General features: G+C 31.5%; 1 protein-coding gene across 1 annotated transcript in view; it reads right to left on the bottom strand.

Annotated features, from left to right (window-relative positions):
* Eys (eyes shut homolog) overlaps nucleotides 1-24,661 on the bottom strand; it is a 1,581,889-nt gene that overhangs the window by 535,404 nt on the left and 1,021,824 nt on the right. Inside the window, 1 exon segment of the mRNA XM_071613805.1 lies at nucleotides 11,080-11,192. Within this exon segment, the coding sequence (XP_071469906.1) occupies nucleotides 11,080-11,192 (113 nt within the window).

The following is a 24,661-nucleotide window of genomic DNA, read 5'->3' as shown; positions in this document are numbered from 1 at the left end:
TCAGGGTAACATGGAAGAGGCAATCTTTCTGAGGTTGCAGCATATTAACCAAATATGGTCATAATCAAATCTATGTAAAAGGAAAATCATATTTTAAATTTTGGAGAGGGAATTGCTTTTAATTTTTTAAATGCTGTGGTAGGCATTTGGTTGAAAAATATAGGCTGCATGGTATGGTCCAAAAGTTTTTTTAAAAATGCTACAATAGTGCAATTAAAGTTAGTTGTTGTTTTTAATGAGATAGTCTGATGCAGTCCGGCTGCAGCAAACTAACCGGGGGGTGACGAACAACTTGTGTACATTGATACAGCAGGAGTGGGAGGCGCTTATTGTAGGACAGGAGCGGTATATATACATTTCACACAGCTTATCTAATTAACATAAACTAGATACAGCAGTCAACCAATAAGGAATCTCCACACTTAATGGCTCGCTGGCATTACTTCACAAACCACTCCCTCTGGCAAAATGCCAGGCGCCATCTTGACTTGTTTACAGATCCTAACAATAGACAAAGTAAATTGGGTTTCTGGAGAGCAAGAGAATCATGAAAAGGGGATAGATTCAAGGGAAAACAGAATTCTGACTATGGTTGGGGCTGAGGCCAAGAGCATATCTTTAAAAAATACTTGAGGGGAATAGTCAAGGGAATTATGACACCATGCATGGATAATCTTCCAGGTTTTATATCATTGTATTATGATGTTTTCTGAAATACCAAATCCCTTCTTCCTAACCCACCAAATATGTTAATTTCTCTATATTACCACAGTATACATGAAAGAGACCACTAAATCACATAAATAAAAGTACCAAATCACCATTTCACATGTGGTTCCAGAGTTAGTCTTCTTGATTGGTTCTTTAGAATCAATGGGGTATCAAATGTCACTTTCCTTACAGAATATTAGTAAAAGACTTAGACAAAGACTATGTGCTTAATCTTAAAATCTTTGGTTATTGTAAGGAAGACAGGATTTTCACATGAGGTGAGTACTTAAGTAATTTTCAAATGTGTTAAAGGAAAACTGGTCATTCATTGTTGATGTTTGAGGATGAGACAAATAATACATACATGTACACAAATATTAAACTTAATTTATTCAGATTATAGTGCATAGATTGTTAAAGAGTTAAAGTTTGTGTTCAATACTTTTATTCTACTGTGCTTTTATAAGCAACCATTTCATATCCATATTCATTTAATACGAAATATTTACTCATAGAGAAATCATATCCAATCAGCTTAGTTTTATCTTGCCACAGTCAAATTAAAAGTGTTTTGAAACACACGATTAAGTCCATTATGGAATGCTAAAGAAGAAAATTATCTTAGAATTTTGTGAAATATGCTTAAGATATCAAAATAATAAAAATATAAAAGATGACAAAAAGTTTTAGAAAATTAGGTATAACTATTACACATTTTTCAAATTTTATTTATTATTAAGGATGCCAGAAATATATAGTTTGGATTTGGAGAGTTAAAATGAAAACACCCTTATCTAAAATTTTTAAGACAAGTATATACTTAAAAATAAAAACAAACAAAACCAAAAGTGTCTTTGATATATGAGAGTGAACCTAGCTATTTGAGAAGATCTATATATTTTCCTAGTATGTATTATATCATCTCTACATTTTTCCCTCTTGTAAGACTATAGATTTTGATTAAAATATAGGCAACACATTTTTCACAGTACAACTTTATGAAGTAAAGGTTCTACTATAGTTTTAATTTAAAATCATAATGTGGAAAATCCTTGATATGGTTGATCTAATTATCTTTTTCAAATTTAATATATCTTCACTGTAAATCTACATATCTAAAATAAATACCAAAGGTATAAATTAGTTAGTAGGATTTAAAAAATATTACAAAGATGATAGAATACTTCTTGAAAGCTGTGGAGCAAATTAAAAACACATGCAATGGAAGTCATAAAGAATTAATTTATAGAAAAATATAACAGAAATAAAAAAGGAAGGAAATACAATAATAAGAGAAATGAAGGAATAACATAGAACAGATATCATACAAATATGTATGAATCATTGAGTTTCCAACCCAGTTTTGCTAAAGTATAGATCTTAAATATGAAGATTTCTAAAATACAATTATTTATTACTTCATTCATTCATATTGCTTGGGCTATTACTGCAATGCATGGTCTGTTATTGGACTTCCTTGTAAATATTAACAACATTTCCTAGAGGCAAATCTCCCATACTTTTTTCCTTATCATGGAAATCAAGTCATGGCATAATTTAGCATTAACATAATGCTTTTCAGTAAGAATGAATTGGACATAACTTTCATACATGACCCATGAAACTCCACATTATGTACAACCACAGAATGAGATACTAATTAGAATAGGTTATACTTCATGAATGTATAATATGTCAAAATGCACTCAGCTTAATGTATATCTAAAAAGAACAAATAAAAGAAAGAAACAAACAATAAGTTGTCAGTTACCACAGGTATGCATGTTGAAGCAAACATATTAAAAACAGAGTTACTACATATGAGATAAATGCAGGTTAAAAGTCATGTCCTCATGAGTTATAAATGTACAAATATAAGATAATTATTAAATTGCAATTTAAGATCTTTTCTATCATCTTAAACTGTTAATGAATCATCATGCATTTAGGGCACCAAAATATATCAATGTTATAGCACATAGACAGAAATATCTAAAATATGTAGAAAAATTCTAATTCATCTAATGCTTTTCAATAATTTCATTTTAAATTTTATTTTATTAAAATTACCTAAATATATAAAATAACCAATGGGAGATTACTATTTCCAAATAATCAAGTTTTGCATAAATTATGTTTAAAAGTCCATCTTATCTACAAGAAAAAAAAATAGGTAATATTTTAAGAAACAAATTATGTTGATGTATTACTAGGGAAAACAGTATTTTATTAATAAAACATTAGGAACAAATATTGACTTAAAACTAGGGCATCTAGGGGCTGGGATTGTGGCTCAGTAGTAGAGCACTTGCCTGTCATGTGTAAGGCCTGGGTTCGATTCTCAGCACCACGTAAAAATAAATAAATTAAATAAAACATATATTTTTTAAAAAGGGCATCTAGATCTTTGTCACAAACTTAAAACAGCACATTATATACTTTATAACTTAATCCCTTCTGTAAAGCAAATAATTTCTAGTTTAAAGATAATAATGGTCATTTGAAAAATTAGTGAAAAGAAAAGTTTAAATGTAGAAAGAGATCTGTGGTGCTTTCTTTCCTTTGTTTCTGAATCATTGTCTCCTACTCGAATACTCCTTTCCACTATTACATACACTTCTTCAGAAATTCTGATAATTCAAAAGAGAATGCAGGGTAAAGTAACAAGTAATACAGAGTATTTATTAATACAAGAAGTACTTTGAGGAGATGTAATAATGAGTAACGTGATTGGATGTAAGCTGGCTTTAAAATGTACACAAATAGCATGCTGCTTATAGTTATCTTTCTTTTTAATAGACAGTATGTTTTAAGATCTATTTATATTGAAACATGAGATACATCTCATTCTTTTCATTGACTTTTAAGTGTTCCAGCATCTTTATCACTCTTTAGACTAATTATTAAACTATAATTTTATTTCTCTGCCATCTGATGTTCCAATGTTCTACTCTTTCTAACAAAGGTATACAAAGAGTCATTAGCTCACATATGAGAGCTGAAATCTCAAGATGGAAGAACCAATCAGCTGTTTTTGATGTCATACTTTAGCAATAGTTATTTTGCATGAAGAAAAAAAATCATTTTTTCACATTTCGGGCACCAAAAATAAGACAATATATGCTGATAAAGTTCCTGTGTCTGAGTTGTATTCCATCTTGTAAATTTAAAACACAGAGGAGATCAAATTTTGATAGGATATAAGAATTAATCCAAGGTGAATAGATTTGTTATTTAGAAAGATAAAATTATTATTCACTAATCAAAACACTAGAATAGATGAATCAGTTTCTTTGCCAGTGCAATGTTGAAAGTTGGTTTTGAAATTTTTTATATCATCAGTATAATGCTCTTTGAAAAATAAAAGGGGACAAGAAACTAGAAAATACTGGATAAATGAGCATCAAGTCAGAGATGTAAAAATTTTGGGGGTATTTATTTTTCTTTATGAGTTTATGATTAGATCTAGTACTAACTTAGTTTGGATATTCAGTGGTAGGCTACATTCCTGTAATAAAATCCTGCTTTGCATTTAGTCTACCAGTATGAAGATACCATCTGTGCTAATGGAGTTTTCTTTAATAATCATGTGAATAGACAGTCAACAGACAAACAAGTAGAGAACAACAATTCTCATAGTATAGTCTGGGGACCACTACAACTTTTCATTAAATGGTTTGTGAGGGTCAAATATTTCTAATAATAATGCTAAGATTTTTTTTGACTTTTTTACTATGTTTGCACTTGTACTGATGGTAGAAGGGTAATGGTGAATAAAACTATTGATTTTGCTTGAACAAAAATAATGGTACTTAATTGCATTAGCAGGTATACTATTATCATTTACGTAAAAATACTACTTTTTCTTAAGAATGTGGCAATGAGGGAAAAAATAGAATGTACTTGAAAAATTTGTAAAATGAGTCATATTGTTCAATCATAACTTATGAATCATATGCCTTTTAATAGTGCCTATGATGAAAAGGGAAATATGCATAAAATATTTCTCCTGGATGAAGAAGTATGATCATTGTTTCATGGAGAAGCACTTGAATAATTATGTGTTATGAGATGAACAAACTATTTCTTTTTATGGAACATGATTTTTACTGTAAGAACAACTATTATTCAAAATACCTTTATGCAATTTTAGGTATTAGACATTCTCTCAAAAACAAAATAAGTCTGTAACTTCAAGGAAAACATCTAAGAGTCTTTGTTGCCAATAATAGATTGAATTTTCAAGAAAAATTAGAATTTTGTAAAACTTATCTACCTTTGGGAGCTTGAAAGCTTTATAATACTTAATACTTTTATAATGAGATTTTTGGGATTATTAACAAATACTATTATTGGATATTTTATATTGACATATTTTGACATTCAGAATAGCTGAATAAGTCAAAGGAACCAATATATTGATAGCATAAAATTGTATATTGGTAAAAATCAATTCAAAATTCAATATAGAACAATAGATTTTAGTTTATTAGCTACGAAGTGCTCATTGATTGGGTTTTATATTCTGCATTGCAACTAATTTTAAATAATCTTTTCCTTCTCCAATTTTAGTGTAATATCTAAAAAGAGTACTTCCAATTATCTAAAGCAGCTATTAAAATATTCCTTTTTGAAAAATATATCTGCGATAGATGCAGAAAAAGCATTCGACAAAATACAGCATCCCTTTATGTTCAAAACTCTAGAAAAACTAGGGATAACAGGAACATACCTCAATATTGTAAAAGCAATCTATGCTAAGCCTCAGGCTAGCATCATTCTGAATGGAGAAAAATTGAAGGCATTCCCTCTAAAATCTGGAACAAGACAGGGATGCCCTCTCTCACCACTTCTGTTCAACATAGTTCTCGAAACACTGGCCAGAGCAATTAGACAGATGAAAGAAATTAAAGGCATAAAAATAGGAAAAGAACTTAAATTGTCACTATTTGCAGGTGACATGATTCTATACCTAGCAGACCCAAAAGAGTCTACAAAGAAACTATTAGAGCTAATAAATGAATTCAGCAAAGTGGCAGGATATAAAGTCAACATGCATAAATCAAAGGCATTCCTGTATATCAGCAACAAATCCTCTGAAATGGAAATGAGGACAACCACTCCATTCACAATAGCCTCAAAAAAAAAAAAAATAAAATACTTGGGAATCAACCTAACAAAAGAGGTGAAAGACTTACACAATGAAAACTACAGAACCCTAAAGAGAGAAATAGAAGAAGATCTTAGAAGATGGAAAAATATACCCTGTTCATGGATAGGCAGAACTAACATCATCAAAATGGTGATATTACCAAAAGTTCTCTATAGGTTTAATGCAATGCCAATCAAAATCCCAATGGCATTTCTTGTAGAAATAGATAAAGCAATTATGAAATTCATATGGAAAAATAAAAGACCCAGAATAGCAAAAACAACTCTAAGCAGGAAGTGTGAATCAGGCGGTATAGCGATACCAGACCTCAAACTATACTACAGAGCAATAGTAACAAAAACAGCATGGTACTGGTACCAAAACAGGCGGGTGGACCAATGGTACAGAATAGAGGACACAGAAACCAATCCACAAAACTACAACTATCTTATATTTGATAAAGGGGCTAAAAGCATGCAATGGAGGAAGGATAGCATCTTTAACAAATGGTGCTGGGAAAACTGGAAATCCATATGCAACAAAATGAAACTGAATCCCTTTCTCTCGCCATGCACAAAAGTGAATTCAAAATGGATCAAGGAGCTTGATATCAAATTAGAGACACGCCGTCTGATAGAAGAAAAAGTTGGCTACGATCTACATACTGTGGGCTCGGGCTCCAAATTCCTCAATAGGACACCCATAGCACAAAAGTTAATAACTAGAATCAACAAATGGGACTTACTCAAACTAAAAAGTTTTTTCTCAGCAAAAGAAACAATAAGAGAGGTAAATAGGGAGCCTACATCCTGGGAACAAATCACTCCTCACACTTCAGATAGAGCCCTAATATCCAGAGTATACAAAGAACTCAAAAAATTAAACAATAAGAAAACGAATAACCCAATCAACAAATGGGCCAAGGACCTGAACAGACACTTCTAAGAGGAGGACATACAATCAATCAATAAGTACATGAAAAAATGCTCACCATCTCTAGCAGTCAGAGAAATGCAAATCAAAACCACTCTAAGATACCATCTCACTCCAGTAAGATTGGCAGCCATTATGAAGTCAAACAACAACAAGTGCTGGCGAGGATGTGGGGAAAAGGGTACACTTGTACATTGCTGGTGGGACTGCAAATTGGTGCAGCCAATTTAGAAAGCAGTATGGAGATTTCTTGGAAAGCTGGGAATGGAACCACCATTTGTCCCTGCTATTCCCCTTCTCGGTCTATTCCTAAAAGACCTAAAAAGAGCATGCTACAGGGACACTGCTACATCGATGTTCATTGCAGCACAATTCACAATAGCAAGACTGTGGAACCAACCTAGATGCCCTTCAATAGACGAATGGATAAAAAAAATGTGGCATTTATACACAATGGAGTATTACTCTTCATTAAAAAATGACAAAATCATAGAATTTGCAGGGAAATGGATGGCATTAGAACAGATTATGCTAAGTGAAGCTAGCCAATCCCTAAAAAACAAATGCCAAATGTTTTCTTTGATATAAGGAGAGTAACTAAGAACAGAGTTGGGAGGAAGAGCATGAGAAGAAGATTAACATTAAACAGGGGTGAGAGGTGGGAGGGAAAAGGAAAGTGAAGGGAAATTGCATGGAAGTGGAAGGAGACCCTCATGGTTATACAAAATTACATACAAGAGGAAGTGAGGGGAAAGGGGAAAAAAAAAACAAGGGGGATAAATGAATTACAGTAGATGGGGTAGAGAGAGAAGAGGGGAGGGGAGGGGATGGGGGATAGTAGAGGATAGGAAGGACAGCAGAATATAACAGACACTAGTATAGCAATATGTAAAACAGTGGATGTGTAACAGATGTGATGCTACAATCTGTATACGGGGTAAAAATGGGAGTTCATAACCCACTTGAATCAAAGTGTGAAATATGATATGTCAAGAACTATGTAATGTTTTGAACAACCAACAATAAAAATTAAAGAAAAATATATCTGTTGTGAGGCCAATAGACTTCAATAAAACAATTATTGGAATGAATGAATGAATGCACAAGCACATATTCTGGCTGTCTTCATTAAACCAGTCAGTAAAGATATTTGCAAATACAGAAAACAATATCATTCTAATCATCATTTTTATTTCTTAGTTCTAGTAAAGTTGTTTTTCAAAGAGGATGCAACTTTATTTTATTTAGGTTGACATATGATGAGTTTATTTTATCTTATATGAAGTAATAAAGACGGGGAGAGTAGACTAGGAAGCATTAGGTATCTGATTCCCCACCTAGACAGCAATTACACTGGCAGACTCTGTCTGATGTACATATTTTGGAACACAGTAGTCTATAGAAAGCTTATAATTTTCTGTTGGTTTGAGCATTAAATTGAAGCTTGTTTTGATTAATCTGAATCAATTTTCATCAGAAATTTTGGAGACTAGAAGGTCAATATATTCAAAGAGCTGAAAGAAGAGAAAAAGTAGCTGTGAACCAAGAACCCTGTATCCAGCAAAATATTCTTTCAAGAGTTATAGAGCAGCCAGGTACAGCAGCACACACCTGTAATTCCAGCAGCTCAGAAGGCTGAGCAGGAGGATCACAAGTTCAAAGCCAGCCTCACAAGAGTGAGGCACTAAGTAACTCAGTGATACCTTGTCTCTAAATAAAATACAAAGTAGGGCCGGGATGTGGCTCAGTAGCTGAGTGCTCCTAAGTTCAATCCCCGAACCCCCCACCAAAAAAAAAAAAAAAAAAAAAAAAGAGTTACAGAGAAATTAAGAATTCCTAGACAAACAAAATCCAAGGGAATTTATTTCTACTAGATCCACCCTGAGAGAAATGGACAAGAAAATCTTGCAGAATGAAATGAAAGGATACAAATTATTAATTGGAAGCCATATGAAGAAATAAAGTTGTCAATAAGTATAAATACCTAGGAAATGATTAAAACACATACTATTTTAGCATTAATTGGTACGTTCTTCTATGTGATTTAGGAGAATAGTAAATTAAAAAAATAATTTTGGTTTGTAATTTTGTTTTCTGCATAATTTAAGAGTCTTATGCATTTCAAAATTTACTGGTTTATTGCTGGCTTATGTTAGGGCACATAATATATATATATATATATATATATATATATATATATATATATATATATATATGATTTTGCATATATATATATATATATATATATATATATATATATATATATATGATTTTGTCACAATATATGATTTTGTGACATCAAGCAATTGAAAAGTGTGGGGACAGAGTTGGAATAGGAGCAAATATTTTTTTTTTTTTAATGTAATTGACATTGATGTTAAGATGGCATCATTTCAAATTAGATTATCATAACTTTACATTATTCAATGTAATTCCCATGGGAACTTCAAAGAAAACTGCTAGAGAATATATAAGTAATATATAAGTATGGAAACTGAAAAGGCATTTAAATATATCACTAAGAATCAACTGAACACAGAAGAAGGCAGTAGTGAAAGAAAGCAGGGGTAAAATCCCCATTAGTCATAAAAAGCAGATAGCAAAACAACAAAAGCAAGTTCCTCTTTATATGTAACTTAAAATTAATGGAACAAACTCTGCAGTCAAAAGTAAGAGATTAGCAAAATGGCTAAAATCACCAGCTCCAAATATATACTCCCTAAAAGATTCTTTTTAGGTCCAAATATACCAATAGTTTGAAAGCAAACAATGGAACATAAATATAATATATATAAACAATGGAAGATGTGACTCCATGCAAATAACTGAAAGGAAGCAGGAGTTGCTATTTGAATGTCAAACAAAATATACTTCAAATCAAAAGAAAATAATAAACAAATAACGACATTATATAGTATTAAAAGTTTCAATGTATCAGGAAGACAGAACAGTTACAAAAAAATGGATGAGGACAATGTGGTTTATGCACACAGTAGAATACTATAGACCTTTAAAGGAAGGGAATTCTGACATATGCTAAAACATGGATGAATCTGGATGACACTGTGCCAAGTGAAGTGAGCTGGAAACAGGAAAACAAATGCTGCATTAACCCCACTTATATGAGGAATGTAAAAATAGCCATGCTCATAGAAACAGAGTAGGGGGGTGGTTTCCAGAGCCAGAGGGAAGGAAAAGTGGGGTGCTGCTGTTCAATAGGTGCAAAATTCCAGTTATGCAAGATGAATATATATCATAGCATTTGACAGAGAAGGCAGGGAACATAGAAGCTGAGAGTTTAGTCAATGTTAGGGAATGCTAATAAAATATCAAAGAACATGTTTTCCATAGAAAATCGGAAACAAAATGGTAAAATATAAGAATTTACAAGTATCTGATTATATTAAAATTGCCAGGATCATCCCGTTTATAGTATAAACTATTATGTTTCTTTTTTTTAGTTATAGATGGACACAAATCTTAATTTTGTTTGTTTATTTCTATGTGGTGCTGAGGATAGAACCCAATGCCTCACATATGTGAGGCAAGTGCTCTGCCCACTGAAGCACAACCCCAGCCCAACTATTATGTTTCATTTGATTAAAAACAAAATAGTCAAAAGGCACCCAGTATCCCATTATATCATTTTAATATACTCATGTATGCAAATTTCTCATGGCCTGATAATTACCTACTCTATGTAGTCAGATAATTTCCATTGGAAATGGTACCTTTTCCAATAAACACAAACCTACAGAAATGACCTTTTGCTCTTAACTATCAGGGAAAAGTAATATTCTGTCTACTTCATTAATGCATTAATGCCTGATTCGTTCTCAAATGTGCTCTTTAGTTCACTCCAGCTTCCAACTGTTTGTAAGGAATATGATACTAGTAATGAAAATTGAAGCACAAAGGCAACTTTTGAGATATATATTTTGGAGAAAAGTATCATTTTATCATTCTAAAAAATATTCTGCATGTTTGACTGTTCATTCTTAAAAGTAGCTCTAATAGATGTTTTCTAACCACAACACACTGATCATTTGTTTGTCAATATGAAGCATCTTATTCAGTACAAAGTGGACACCTATCATGAACAAGTGCTCCATCTTCACTGGGAATTATTTTAAAAATTCTACAGTCTGTAAGATACTGGATAAAGGAAAACAAAAGAAAGGAAATATATTCCAGTTCTGATCAGATAATGTCAATTAGAAATGGTACCTTTTAGTGGGATCACTCTAAAATAAATCATTTGAAAATCACTAGTGAGGTTTTACCTGCAGTTCTCAACGTGATTTTTTTTCACTGCCTTGGATGGAATGAAAGTTCCCTGGTTATTGATTTCCACAACTTGTATGCAGCCAATAAAATTTTCAACTGGTCCAAAAATCTGAGAGAGACAGAAAGAGCAAGAGAAAGAATTAAAATAATAATCTTTAATGTATTGTTTTTACTGCAAACTGGTCAGAATGTGAAATTGGATCTCAGGGCTGAAATGATCTATTCAACATATCGGTAGTACCGTAATTCAAATCTATAAATATTAACCCAAACTGGGCACGGTGTGCCTATAAGCCCAGCAATCAGAAGGCTGAGATAGGATTTGAGACCAGTCTCAACAATTTAGCAAGACCTTATCTCAAAATAATAAATAAATATACATAAATAAAGGGCTTGGGATGTAGCTCAATGGGAGAGTTACCCTGAGTTCAACTCCCAGGAGGGCAAAAAAGAAAGTAAAAAAGTTAACCAAAATATTAGTAGAACATTTTCCATATCTTGGTTATTGTGAATAATGTTTCAGTGAACATGGGAGAATGAATAATCAATCATACACACACACACACACACACACACACACACACATGCAAACAATTAGGATATTGTTGAGCCTTAAAAAGATGAAGTTTCTAACTTTTGCTACAACATGAATAAACTTGTGGGATAATATACAAAGTGAAATAAGCCATACACAAAAAGAAAAATTTTACATGATTTCACATGTGGATTCTTTTTTTTTTTTAATGTCAAATTCAGAGAATATATCTTTGGTTACAAGAGGAATGGCTGAGCGGGGAAAGGAAAGAAAGGGGTTGATGTAGGAAAAAGGACATAAGAGTAGCAGAATAGAGTCTAGAGATCTAATGAACAGGAGGACTATGGTTAATAATATCGTATTGTATTCAGGACTTTTGCTAAAGGAACAGATTTTAGCTGCACTTACACACAAAAAGAGGGTAACTGCGTGTGATGATTGATGTTCAGTTAACATTTACATCCACTATGCATCATAACATCATGTAGACCTCAAATATTCAAAATAAAGTATGCTTCAAAATTACTATGGAATAATACCACATTGTTAGCCAGTATTTACTAGGAGCTTATACATTGTAGAACTGTATGACAGCACAAAGTCACTAATATTAGGATAAAGAAAAAGTCTCATATATACAGTGAATTATCAATGAAAAATAGAGAAGAAAAGCTGATACACTCATTTTTCTTATCAAGGTATGACATGACAAGTCTCCCATAATTTTCACTCTGTTCCTTGTCCTTTATTCTTTCAGAAACCAGTGATTTTTTTCCTATTTCCAGCCATCAAAACATCATGAATTACTCTTACAGGAGCCAATGGAAGCACAGAGAAAGACACAAAATATTTGTGATTCCTGTTTCCTTGTATGAACTTTATTCTTTAGGAATAATTGGGGCAAAAAATAATATTAGAGGATTCTGGAAGGCCAAGAGCACAAAGAAAATAAGGACACTGGAAAGCATTCATTTTGGTTGATGAAAATAACCTTGTAAAGATGAATAGACATGGTTTTCCATTGTATTCATTGTGAACATAAACACTATACAAGTCAATGCATATTTATGTGAAAAAGACAAATTAAAAGAGGCATGACTCAGAATAAAGTTAAAATGAGTATTTATTTTAGTTTCTGATGTGTTCTGTATATTATTAAAAATTTCAAGTTAAGATGGACCAAATTATGACAAGGGCAAACACTAAACTAATATGTTTGAAAACAAAGTGTTTAACTTGATTTTTGAATTAAATCTATATGCTTTGTGCATTATTAGGACTTCATTTCTCATCAAGTATAATATTATAAATATATAAATAATAGAATGAAGTCTTTGTCTTGTTTAGAAAATTTGGGATGAATATATTTTATTTATTTACTTAATATTCTCAATTTTATAAGTCCGATTTTTTTGTTCTTCCAGATATAGGCTCAAATGTCTGCAAACCCTCTAAACTAGAAATGCTCTGTCAAATGTCAAAATGACTAAACTAGGAAAAAAACACAAAATTTCATGTAGTAAGTTGTTTACAGAAATCAAGTTGATAACAAGCAACACAGAAACATTTGGTTCTTAAAATTTGCAGTTGTTGGCTAAAAGTTTTTTGTGGGGTTGAGTAATAATTTTTTATTTTAAAGTTTAATTTTTCCTTTTAACCATAAAGATTATGAATAAATCTACTTTTTAAAATGAAGTTTGTGTTTTCCTCTCCTAAAACATCACAAACGTAAATTATTACAGTTTACTAATAAAAAAAAAAAAACATTTAGTTTAATGGTCACAAAATGCTTTTAATGATAGTATGATTATGAATGTTTGAATTTTATTTTAACATAGATCAGCAATAGCCTAAAATATGTGCATATTTAAGTAGATAATTTTCACTATTCATTAAAATCCTTGTTATTTATGAGCATCAGGCAAAGGAGAAAGTTTCTGCTTTTTAAATAAATATAAAACTATCAGAGATATATAAAAAAGTGCCCTAAAATGCAAATGAATCCATGATTACTCTATTGAAATACTTAGAATTCTGTTATTCAATTTCATTTACATATGATTAAAAATAAATATTAATTTATTCACCTTGACTTTTGAAAAGTGGCAAAAAAATTTTTCCATAGCCATTAGCCTTTAAATTTGAGGGAATTCAAAATTCTTACATTTATCAAGTTTTAATAGCCTAACAATTCTCCAGTTCTCTCACATATTAACTTCTGGCAGTCTTGTTCAGGATGTATTATTTGGCCTCCAAAGAAATTCCCATGTTGTCTTTTTCACTTGAAATATTGAAATTTAGTTTTGTAAAAAGTGAGTGAAACTCAAACCCAGAAACACTGAGCCTGAATACTAAACTTGAAACACTTGAAGCATGTGCTTCTTAGGTAATTTTTAGTGTATGAAAACATTTCCTTGAATTTAGTTAATTTATAGTAATCTGGTCAGTGAAGGCTTCCAGGACCATATTCTTAAAAGTGAAAGAATAGAAGCAAAACATACATAATCGATATGATAAGTTATAATGTATTGATTTTTAAGCACAAGAAACAATGGAAAATCACCTCCACTGGATCATAGAAATGGCATCACTGCATGTTATTGTCAATTCAATGGGAAAAATAAATTGTACTCACATGACCTTCTATGGTTACTCAAGTAAAGTCCTTTTAAAATCCAACACAAATAATAAAATAATGACTCAGTTATTTCTCAACAACATAAAATGACAAGTGTAATGAATTATATCACAGCAACAAAAAAACAATAATTCAGGGTATTGAGCAGTATTAACAACAGAATTTTTGTTATTTTCATTTCCAACTTGTAATATCTCAAATTTCTAAATACATGTTGAGTATGTTCCCATTTTTTTCTTACTTCTCTATTAATAAAAGAATATTTAACTCTATCTCTGGCCTTTGATAGCTTTTGCTTTCACTCCTTTACAGAAATTCAATGTCAGGAGATAATCCATACTGTAGTAACAAGGCTCCATATTAACATTCCATTGCAGTTGCACAGAATTTAGACAGAAGGACTTCCTGGTTATAGGTTAGATTGTGTATATATTTAAAACATTTCAATTTTAGAATTAAATACTAATGGGCAATTTTTATTGTAATAATTAGCACATATTGATTGTATAGGGTAAGAGTATTCTTTTTGACATTTTCACACATGCACGTAACACATGTGAGATCTTTTTTGAATAAAGGTGCTATTCTCAAACATTTACTTGAATCATGGATTAACCTAAACCCTGAAGACCTGCAAATATGAAGGAATGTGTACAGCAATCTCTGGTATACACATATCCTCTTAAAAGAGTCCAGTTATTTACTGCTTCAGTCTCCCTCCCCCCCACCCCGCCCAGCTGTTGCTACTGTGATATTTACTTCTCTAAAGTTTTCCTCATTGTTGTGTTTCAACTGAATCGTGGTAGTCTCCATTCCCTTGTGCAATTCTTAGTTTTTATATAGTACCAATTTCCTGTAACCCAAGGAGCAGTTCTTGTACTACATGCCTCTGGAAGCATACTGCTTCAGGTTGGGTATACTTATTTGGACAGCAAATGCCATTAATTTGTATCACTTTTAGGAATATCCTGTTGAATTCAGTTTTGTATAGAAAGATTGTTTATTTGCATTTAAAATAATTTTCTTTTGATACAGGAAAGATATTATTTCATTATCTTCTGGCCTGCATTGTTTCTGATGAGAAGTTAGTGATATTCTGTTTTTATCAAATTTTATTGAGATTATTTGGTATATAAAAATATTTTTCATTAAATCCATTTATTTTTCGTCATTATTTTTTCAAATATTTTCTTCTGAACCTCTTTCTCTCTGCACTTTTTGGAACTCCAGTTACTTATATTCTGACCCTTATTGTTGTCTTACACGTTACTGAGTCTGTTTTCATCTTTTTTCTCTCTTTCATTGTAACTATCTTCTATTCCTTTGCATTCAAGTTCATTGATCTTTTCTTTTGCAGTGTATGATCTGTTGTTAAAACAACATACTGAAAAATTGTGCTCCATTTGTGTACAACAAATCAAAATGTATTCTGCTGTCATGTATAACTAATTAAAATAAATAAATGAATGAATATTAAAAAAATACTTTGGGGATTATTATAATGTATTATATATTAGTATATATTACAGTTCAGATATTTTTTAGAAGTTTTTTCTTTTTAATTGTTGAATTTTGTTCATTCTTTTACGCTTGATTCTTATTTTACTGTTTTATTTTTTTCTAGTTTTTAAATTCATGTTTTCTTTCAGTATGTAGGCAATTTTATAATAATGGATTTAATGACTATTTTTCTTGACTTTTTTTTTTTGTGGTTCTGGAGATTGAACCCAGGGCCTTATGCATGTGACAAACACTATACCAACTAAGCTATATCCCCAGTATTGGCATTTTTTGATTTGATTGATTTTTATCTGATTAGAGACCACAGCTTAATGCTTGCTTTTATTTCACATGGAACATGATATTGTTATTTTTGCATGTTTTCCCAAATATTTATTTCAATATTCTAATTATTAATGGTAGCAATGATAGTATAATACCAACTACTGACTCACAAACAGAAAACCCATATGCTCTTAAAAAAAAAAATTCTTCATGGCTTAGAACACAGAACAAACAGTTCCTAGTACAGCCTCTTACTATTACCTTGGATCACCTGTTCAGATGATCTCACACTGTAATCAAATTATTTTGACATCAGAATAATTTTCTAAGTAGCATGTTCATCCTTTTGTATACTAATTATTCAATTTCACATATTTTTATTGACTTAGTGCTTGTGCTCTAATTATCCCCCAAATGTTGCAGAAGAGAAATCCCTCAACAATTAAAATACTATGAATACTGATTAACTTTTTCTCTTTTAATTTAAAGTATCTCCATTATTATACTCAAAGTTTATTGCTCTTCTATGATGGATTCACTTTTACCTGAATTCCATATATTTCTCAGTCTAAATGTTCTTTACTGGTATATTTATTATTCCTCAAATGTAATTAATTCCTCTATTAGTATATTTATTGATATTATGACCAAATTTCATCATTACCCGTTTTAAATTGAGTGAAGCAACTAAAAGTTGATAGGGCAATATAGTACTGATGATTTTCCTATACTTTCTAGTGGCTAGAAAAGTAGGAAAAATGTGAGTTATATTGTGGTAAAGGAATTAATGACTTTGATGAATTACTTGTGGGTCCTAAAGGAGAAAGAAGGGAAGTAAAATAGTAGAAAATTCAATGCTATGAATATTTATTAAATGCCTATTAACTATTTATTGCTTTCTCATAAATCATTCCAATTCCAGGATCATTGAAAAATAATAGGTCAAGATAAAGAGAAATTGGTAGGGAGTGCTGATACCGAGTACATATGAGTGAACTTAGATATTAAAACATAGTGTTTCAGATGTTTAACTGTTATGTAAGATGTGAATAAATTAGATATATCATACTGTATATGATGCCAAGTCACATGGTATTTTATAAATATCCTACATGAGGGGCTTTAGCAACTTACAAGTACAATTACAGTATAAAATAGCAATATATTGGTCTATGCAATATGATGATACTTCAGTCAATTTTATTTTATTTTGATATATTCATTTAATTGTGTTCATTTTGTAATATTTGTGGGATTCATATGAACATAGTCTATATTAAGACTTAAAATATAAAGTTCACTTAGTCTAATTCCACAGATGAGATTAAAGTTTATACACTGATTCAATAAACATTTATTTGTCACATGGCAGTGACAAGCACTAGGTCACCCTATCAACACATTGTTCACTAACAGGAAATCTCGCAGATGAAATGAAGTAAAGCTTGGAATTTTAATTCATGTGTTTTTTTTCCTCCAAACTTTCTACAAAAAAATGTCGATTTAAAGCAATCTATTAATCTAGATGATTTACATTTTCAAATTCAATCAGTCCCAATATGGCATCTGTGGGAATAGGCATTGTTGCAATGTAATGTTAAGAAAAACCAGATACAGTTCAGTAAAAAGAAAAGGGGGTGGGGAATAAGAGAGTGATAGTATCTTTTTCTAATAATGACAGAAAATGGTTGGAGACTAAACTTTTTTATGAAAATAACTATACAGAGTAGAATTTAGGCAAAAATCTATTTTCAGGCAACCAAGAATTGTTAAGGAAATAAGAATTTGAGGGACCAACACCCTAGAGAGAAGGGGAACAGAAAAATGTTGGTCTTGACATTTCCTCTTAGAGAATTTTGAAGGTACAAGTGGCAGATGAGACTTAATAGAAACCAAACAGGGAATTCTGTAAATCTTTTGGGGTTGAGGACAAAATATTGAAATTTAAAAGCAAATAATCATCATTCCTGGGGAAATAGAACAAGGAAATTAGAGGATTGAATATGTGAGGCTATTTTTAGAAATTTTTCAAGTCAATGAGGTTTCAGAGCTACCTAGAATTTGACCAGGGACATTTGGGACATTTGCATCAGTGGTGATGGTTCCTCTTTCCTCACTGCAAAAACTGGCAGAGAATTTGCCTGTATGATTGCAAAAGAAAATCATAAGCAAAAATTCATTTGTATTTCTCCATTGATTCTTTCTCTGCAAGGTCAGATACATGATGTTCCACACTAAAATTTCCACAGAACCTAACGCACACGTAGTCATTCCATCATGACTATGTATGTGCTGAGGAATTTTCCATGATTTGATTATTTTTGTACTTTATAATTATATTGAGGAATAGCTCATGTATCACAAAATTTACCTATTGAAAATGTACAATTAAGGGTTTTGATATATTCCCAGAGGTGCTCAGCTTTTAGCATAACTAATTTTAGACTAAATTATCATTCTAAAAGAAATACCTTACCCATTTGCTAGTGTGCACTGAGATTCTCTCTCCGATACTAGGCGACCACTGAAGTTAACTAGCTCTATAGATTTGCCTATTATGAACATTTCACAAAATTTATAGAAACATATGGCAGCAGAATACAACAGACACTAGTATGGCAATATGTAAATCAATGGATGTGTAACTTATGTGATTCTGCAATCTGTATACGGGGTAAAAATGGGAGTTCGTAACCCACTTGAATCAAAGTGTGAAATATGATATATCAAGAACTATGTAATGTTTTGAACAACCAACAATAAAAATTTTAAAAAAGAAGCATAATACAAGGTCTTTGTGGCTGGCTTTTTTACCATAATATTTTAAACATTACTCCATTGGATGGTATGTATTAACACTTCATCTTTTTTGTTGCTTAACAATATTCCATTGTGTCGATATATGATATTTTACCATTCACTAGATGGATCTTTGGATCGTTTCCTTTATTCTGGTTATTATAAAAAATTTGTGGTATGAATACTCATATACATTTTTGTGTGTGTGTGTTGCTTTCTCTCATCTATATGACTAATCCCATGAATTTTATATATGTGTTCTTGTGATTTGCTTGCTTCCATGTTTTCTAATATAGCTACTTTGATATATGTCTTGGTTGGGGGGAGTTAGTATCCAAGAGCTAAATTGTGATGCTGAAAATGAATGCATCAAAATTCTTAATTAGAAACCATCTAGATCCATCTATAGGGTCCTTTTAAAGAAACCTGTGGTGCCACCCTGCTTGTGGAAAAAGAATGGGACTGTCTACATATACTACTCTGGAGTGTGCAGTGGATGCTCTAGAGTCTACTCAGATGTCTCCTTAGGAGTGAAGGATTTTCCACTTGCTTCCACCATTGCGAGAACTTCTGTAGACAGACTTTACCTCCTTAGCCCAGGGATGCAGCATCATACAAGTTCATTCCCCTTTTGTTCAATGACTGATCAACAAAGTACTATAAAAGCCCAGATCACTCACCCAGAGTTGTCAACTCTAAATAATCAGTCCAGGTACAAACTTGACATGCGTGTGGCTAAAGCTTTTATTGATATTGTATCTCATCCCAAATTTTCTCTTCTTTCCCCTTCCTCTCATAAATGGTGTTCCAAGTGGCTTTCTAAATCACATACATGATAATCTCCACCTCATAGTTTGCTTTCAAGAGAACATAACCTATAATAAAGTGATCACCATGATGCACTGATAAGTAAAACAAAACAGAATAGTACATATAGTGTTATTATTTTAAAATGGAGGGCTATATGTATATATATATATATATATATATATATATATATATATATATATAGTGTTATTTGTTTATATTTAACAAGTGAGTAAATCATAAAATATGATTAAAAGAGGAGAAGAAATAGAAAAGCAGTCATGATAAAAACCAGATTTCTTAAAACATATATTTAGATATATATTTGCTTTTGAAATCATGTAAGTATATTACACAATTAAAGAATAAAGTAAAAATTTTAAAAGCAATCCTTAAAAATCATAAACCACATAAATAAATGATCTTTTGTAGTTAATTGGTGGTGTGAAAACACATAAAACAACTATCCTAAATATTTTTGAAACATAGAAATTTGAACATGCATCCCAAGCAGAATCTTCAAGGTGAAAGAACTCATCCAAAGCCAGGTACAGTGGTACCTGCCTGTAATCTCAGATACTTGGGAGGGTGAGGCAGGATGATTTCAATTTCAATGTCAGTTTAGGCAGCATAGCCAGACCCATCCAAATGTCTAAGAAAGAAGGACACCAACCAACTAATCAACCACCAAATATATTCAACTCCTTTTAGTCATAGTGATATAGTGTTATTTGTGGGAATATTAAATGTGTGATTATGATAGTGCCAGTGAGAACAATTTTTTTTCATGTTGAGAAAGACATAGCTAAAAATTCTAAAGTTCTCATTTTAAGTCATAAGTATCACTATAATTCAGGATATATTTTACTATAGCAACCATAACATTTTTTTCCTAATGTTGACTATTGAAAAGATTGGAGAAAAGTAAGAAGGCAGTAGCAAAAATATAGTTTGAATTTATGATCTCTAAATACTAAATAATATAAATTCATGATAAATAAATAGATACATAGATAGATAAATTCATACAACATTTCTTGAAGAAATGTTTAATTCCTATCAAGGGAAAGAAAAGTATCCATGAAACTTTACCATAAAAAGGATCTAGTTTCTTAAACTTCTTTGTCAAGAAGTCAAAAACAGACACAACAAATTTCCAACCATTCTGAAAAGCTTAGAAATTTTGAGGTTTATGGTGTATTTTGATAGACTCACAAATTTGGTACTTTTTCAAGGATTGAAATTTAATTAGGTACTAATTGCATCAATTCCCATAGGATTCTACCTTGAATATTATATTTATTGAAAGTAACCCCTTCTGAAAAATAAGTGAAAATGAAGATGCAAGGAATAAGATATCATTTCTTCTCAATCTGAACAATTAGAAAAACACAAAATGAAATAAAATTTTAGTCTATGATATTGTTCCACATTAGGTACAAGTTTGTGATTTGGTAAAATAAACAATTAAAATCTTGTATCAGAAACAAAGTATATTTTCATTTAAGTTCGAGATTTTCTTATGATTTTTTACAGTGAAAAATAGAAAAATATTATTAGAAAATATTTTTTTCCCCGATTTTGAATTAAAAAAGTGAAGAAACTTAAAAAAAAAAAGACCCATGAACTGAGTTTGTAACTTGCTAATACTCTATCTGATAGTTGATTCCTGAAATAACAAAGCACTTGTGTACTATTACAGCATAACATAGGAAAAGGTTGGTCTTGTCTTTGACTTGAACCCAAGACTAATATATGTAGTTTTCTTCCATTTAAAATCGTTACTTGAAGAAGTCAGCAATAAAAATGAAAGTTTAGGTCAAATTCTCCAACGTCTCAGTTTCTTTCTAGTTGCAGTTTCCTAAATGTAAATCATATTTGGAAATAAAGGAAATTTCGTTTATTGACAACAGTCACAGATTCATGATCTACGATCCCTGGGGCTTTACATTCAGAATCAACTTTGTCAGAAAAGAAACAAAATTTTGCAATTTTGTAGAATTGAGTTTTTACAGAATCCAATATCGATAAATTTATTATTATTATTGTTATTACTACTACAACTTTTTGGTCATACATAGTATTTTTGTATGTGATGGCATTACTTGATTCCTATTTAACGTTGGAAAGCAGGTTAAACAGTTTCAGATAAAGAAATCTTGTGTGGAAGATTTTAGAATCTGAAAAAATGTAAAAGCTGTTAGAAGTATAGTAACATTAAGGCAAGCCTTTGCTTAATAGAAATTTGTTTCACCAAGTTTCAAACTTTAAAATTCATGAAATCAGATGGGCCTGGTGGTGTACGCCTATAATCCCAGCAACTAGGAAGGCTGAGACAGGAGGATCACAAGTTGGATGCCAGCCTCAGCAATTTAGCTAGGCCCTAAGCAACTTAGCAAAACCCTTTCTTAGTATCAAAATCAAAATATGGCTGGGAATGTGGCTCAGTGGTAAATTGAGTTCAATTCCTGGTACAAAAAAAAAAAAATCATGAAATCATTCACTAACATTCCTCAGTATTCCAAAATGAACAGTAATTCCTTCTTACCCACTGTCTAGATATTGCAAATGATTTTCATAGGTTTGACAGCATGAAGAGAAAGTCAGGTTAAAGGGTTTGCTCATGGTAGTCTGAACTCAACTGCACTCTTCTCTGACTAATTACAAAACTTCATACACTACCTCCCTCCTGAGTCTCATTATTTGTCTCAGAGGTGATAGGAAACAGTGGAAAGGACAAATGCTTTTTTAAATGTAAGGGATTCAGTGTAAAGCTCTCAAATTATTCTGGGAAAAGACTTACATCCTCAATTGCTCCATTTTTCTGTATGCTGGTTAATAAAATTTATTGAAATCCAGTAAACTTAAAGTTTTCTATACAGTAACAGATTGAGTAAAAATTTGTCAAGTGGAATAATGCTCCAAGAATCTTAAGATAACTAAGAAAACAGAGAACGAAACTAAGCTGAATATTGTGTGATTTTTTTAAGCTTTCTTTTGTGCTATGCAAGTTTTATTCTCAATTATTCTGTATATTTAATTGTGAGAACAATGAAAAGACTGATTCTGACAGAGGTAGGTTGAACCAAATAGTATTCACATTTATATCACAAAATTTCTACTGATTTATCTATCTCTAAATTACCTGCATCATATTTGCATACCTCATAGATACACTATAATTATGGTTAAAACTATAACTACTGATAGCTTCTATTTATTAACTATCACTATCCTCAGTTTTTACAAAGAGGCCTGAGAAAAGAATAATTTCTATGAAATTCAAAGTATCTAAGCATACAAAAGTCAAAATTTGTCACTTGAAGCAGGAATAACAATTCTATAAACAATTCATAAGATGGTTAAGGATTTCTGGAGGGAAAAATCCTAATTGCTTCCTTCTGAAAATGGCAACAAATATTTTCAAGAGAATAAAACATTTCACCTACTGGATCATTCCTATTTGCATGTAAAATGCTTTAATGTTCATCTTACAGTAATGTTCTTTGATGTTGCTTGCTTCTTGAGCAATCATCATGATGGCTTACAGCAGGGTGTTAATAATGGCACCTCTGCTTTCTTCCTAACCATTGACAAGACTGTTATTCTATCAGTATATTTATTTCTTTGTAAAGTGGAGAATACTAGTGTAGTGGTCCCCACTGATTTGTTGGGTTGTAATAAGCTAAGAAGCCCATACCTGTGTGCTAGTGTCAGTGCCATGCATCCACTCAGAAGCCTGCTCTCCTAAAGGTCTTTGTTGTTTTCCAATGTTGTTTCTCTTCCCACAGAGAAATGTAACCCTGGTGGAAGCCACCCATGTTAACTCAAGTGGATGCCTGACTTTCATGTTACCCAGTGTTTGCACATAATAAGTCCTTAAGTCATTAAGTGTTAGTGACTTAACAGGAGATTTAACAACTTAAAACAGGATAGAAAACAAAAACAAAATTAACATCAACATATTTGCTTACCCACTTTTAAGTGCCTTTTCTTATTTTTGTAAGGGAGAAAAAAGGACCATAATCACAACTATTTTAACAACAATAATTGTTTTTCTCTCCGGGAAATATAATTTCACCATTAATTTTGTTAATTCTCTTTCTTCCAATCTTATTTCTCAATACCAATTTCCTCCAACAAAATCGTTAATTTACTAATTATATAATTCATTCAGAAGGTTTTTATCCAGGTTCTTCAGCAACACTTCTTTAATATTTATTCAGAAACTCTTTGTCAAGAGTCTTAGACTCCCTGGAAACTGCTCTGTGCTGTACATAAATGACTGAGCAAGAAGTAACCCTGCCCTAATGTGGTTTCCAGCATATAGAAAAAATATGCACACAAATGTAACTTGACTAAGTGCTTTGTGACATTAGGGACTCAATCTGTCTTGCTCCTTGCTTTTTCCCTGGCGTATATCTTTACAATCAGTACACATAATATTGTATTGTTGGTATGTACAAGTCTATCTGAGCAGTAGACTGAGAAACTAAATTGGAATTGGAAAACCTTACAGCTTTGAGTCCAAAAGCACTAGGACTTGAACATCATAATTCATTTAAGTCGTGTGACAATCTTATGAGTTTCAGACCATTTAAAATTTTTTGGCTTTTAAAATTTTCTTTCTCCATCATTACCTGTGTATCTTCTAGATTAGGCTTTAGGAAATCCTTTGCACAAGTGGCAATATGGGGCAATTTAAAGAATCTTCCTGTCGTTTGGTTTCAACAGATGCAAACCTGGTGCAAATTCAAGGGCATTAGGAAAATCTCAAAAGCAAATAAATACTTCTCCCTCTTGATTTCTTGATGCCAGAAATCTCACTCTCTGGAATTTATACTTTTGGATAAAGACTCTTAGCTCATTAAAGACTAAATATCCCAGGAGAGGAAGCATATTAAATTATTAAACATTTAACAAAATGCTATAATTACTTTGATCCAATACTTTCCTAAGAACATGAATTGAAAGCAAGATGCCAGTGAAAAGGCAGTGATGTTGCACTTGAAGG

The sequence above is a fragment of the Marmota flaviventris genome, chromosome 6 (assembly GCF_047511675.1).
Source record: "Marmota flaviventris isolate mMarFla1 chromosome 6, mMarFla1.hap1, whole genome shotgun sequence".
NCBI lineage: Eukaryota > Metazoa > Chordata > Mammalia > Rodentia > Sciuridae > Marmota > Marmota flaviventris.
This window is presented reverse-complemented; position numbering and strand designations above follow the sequence as displayed.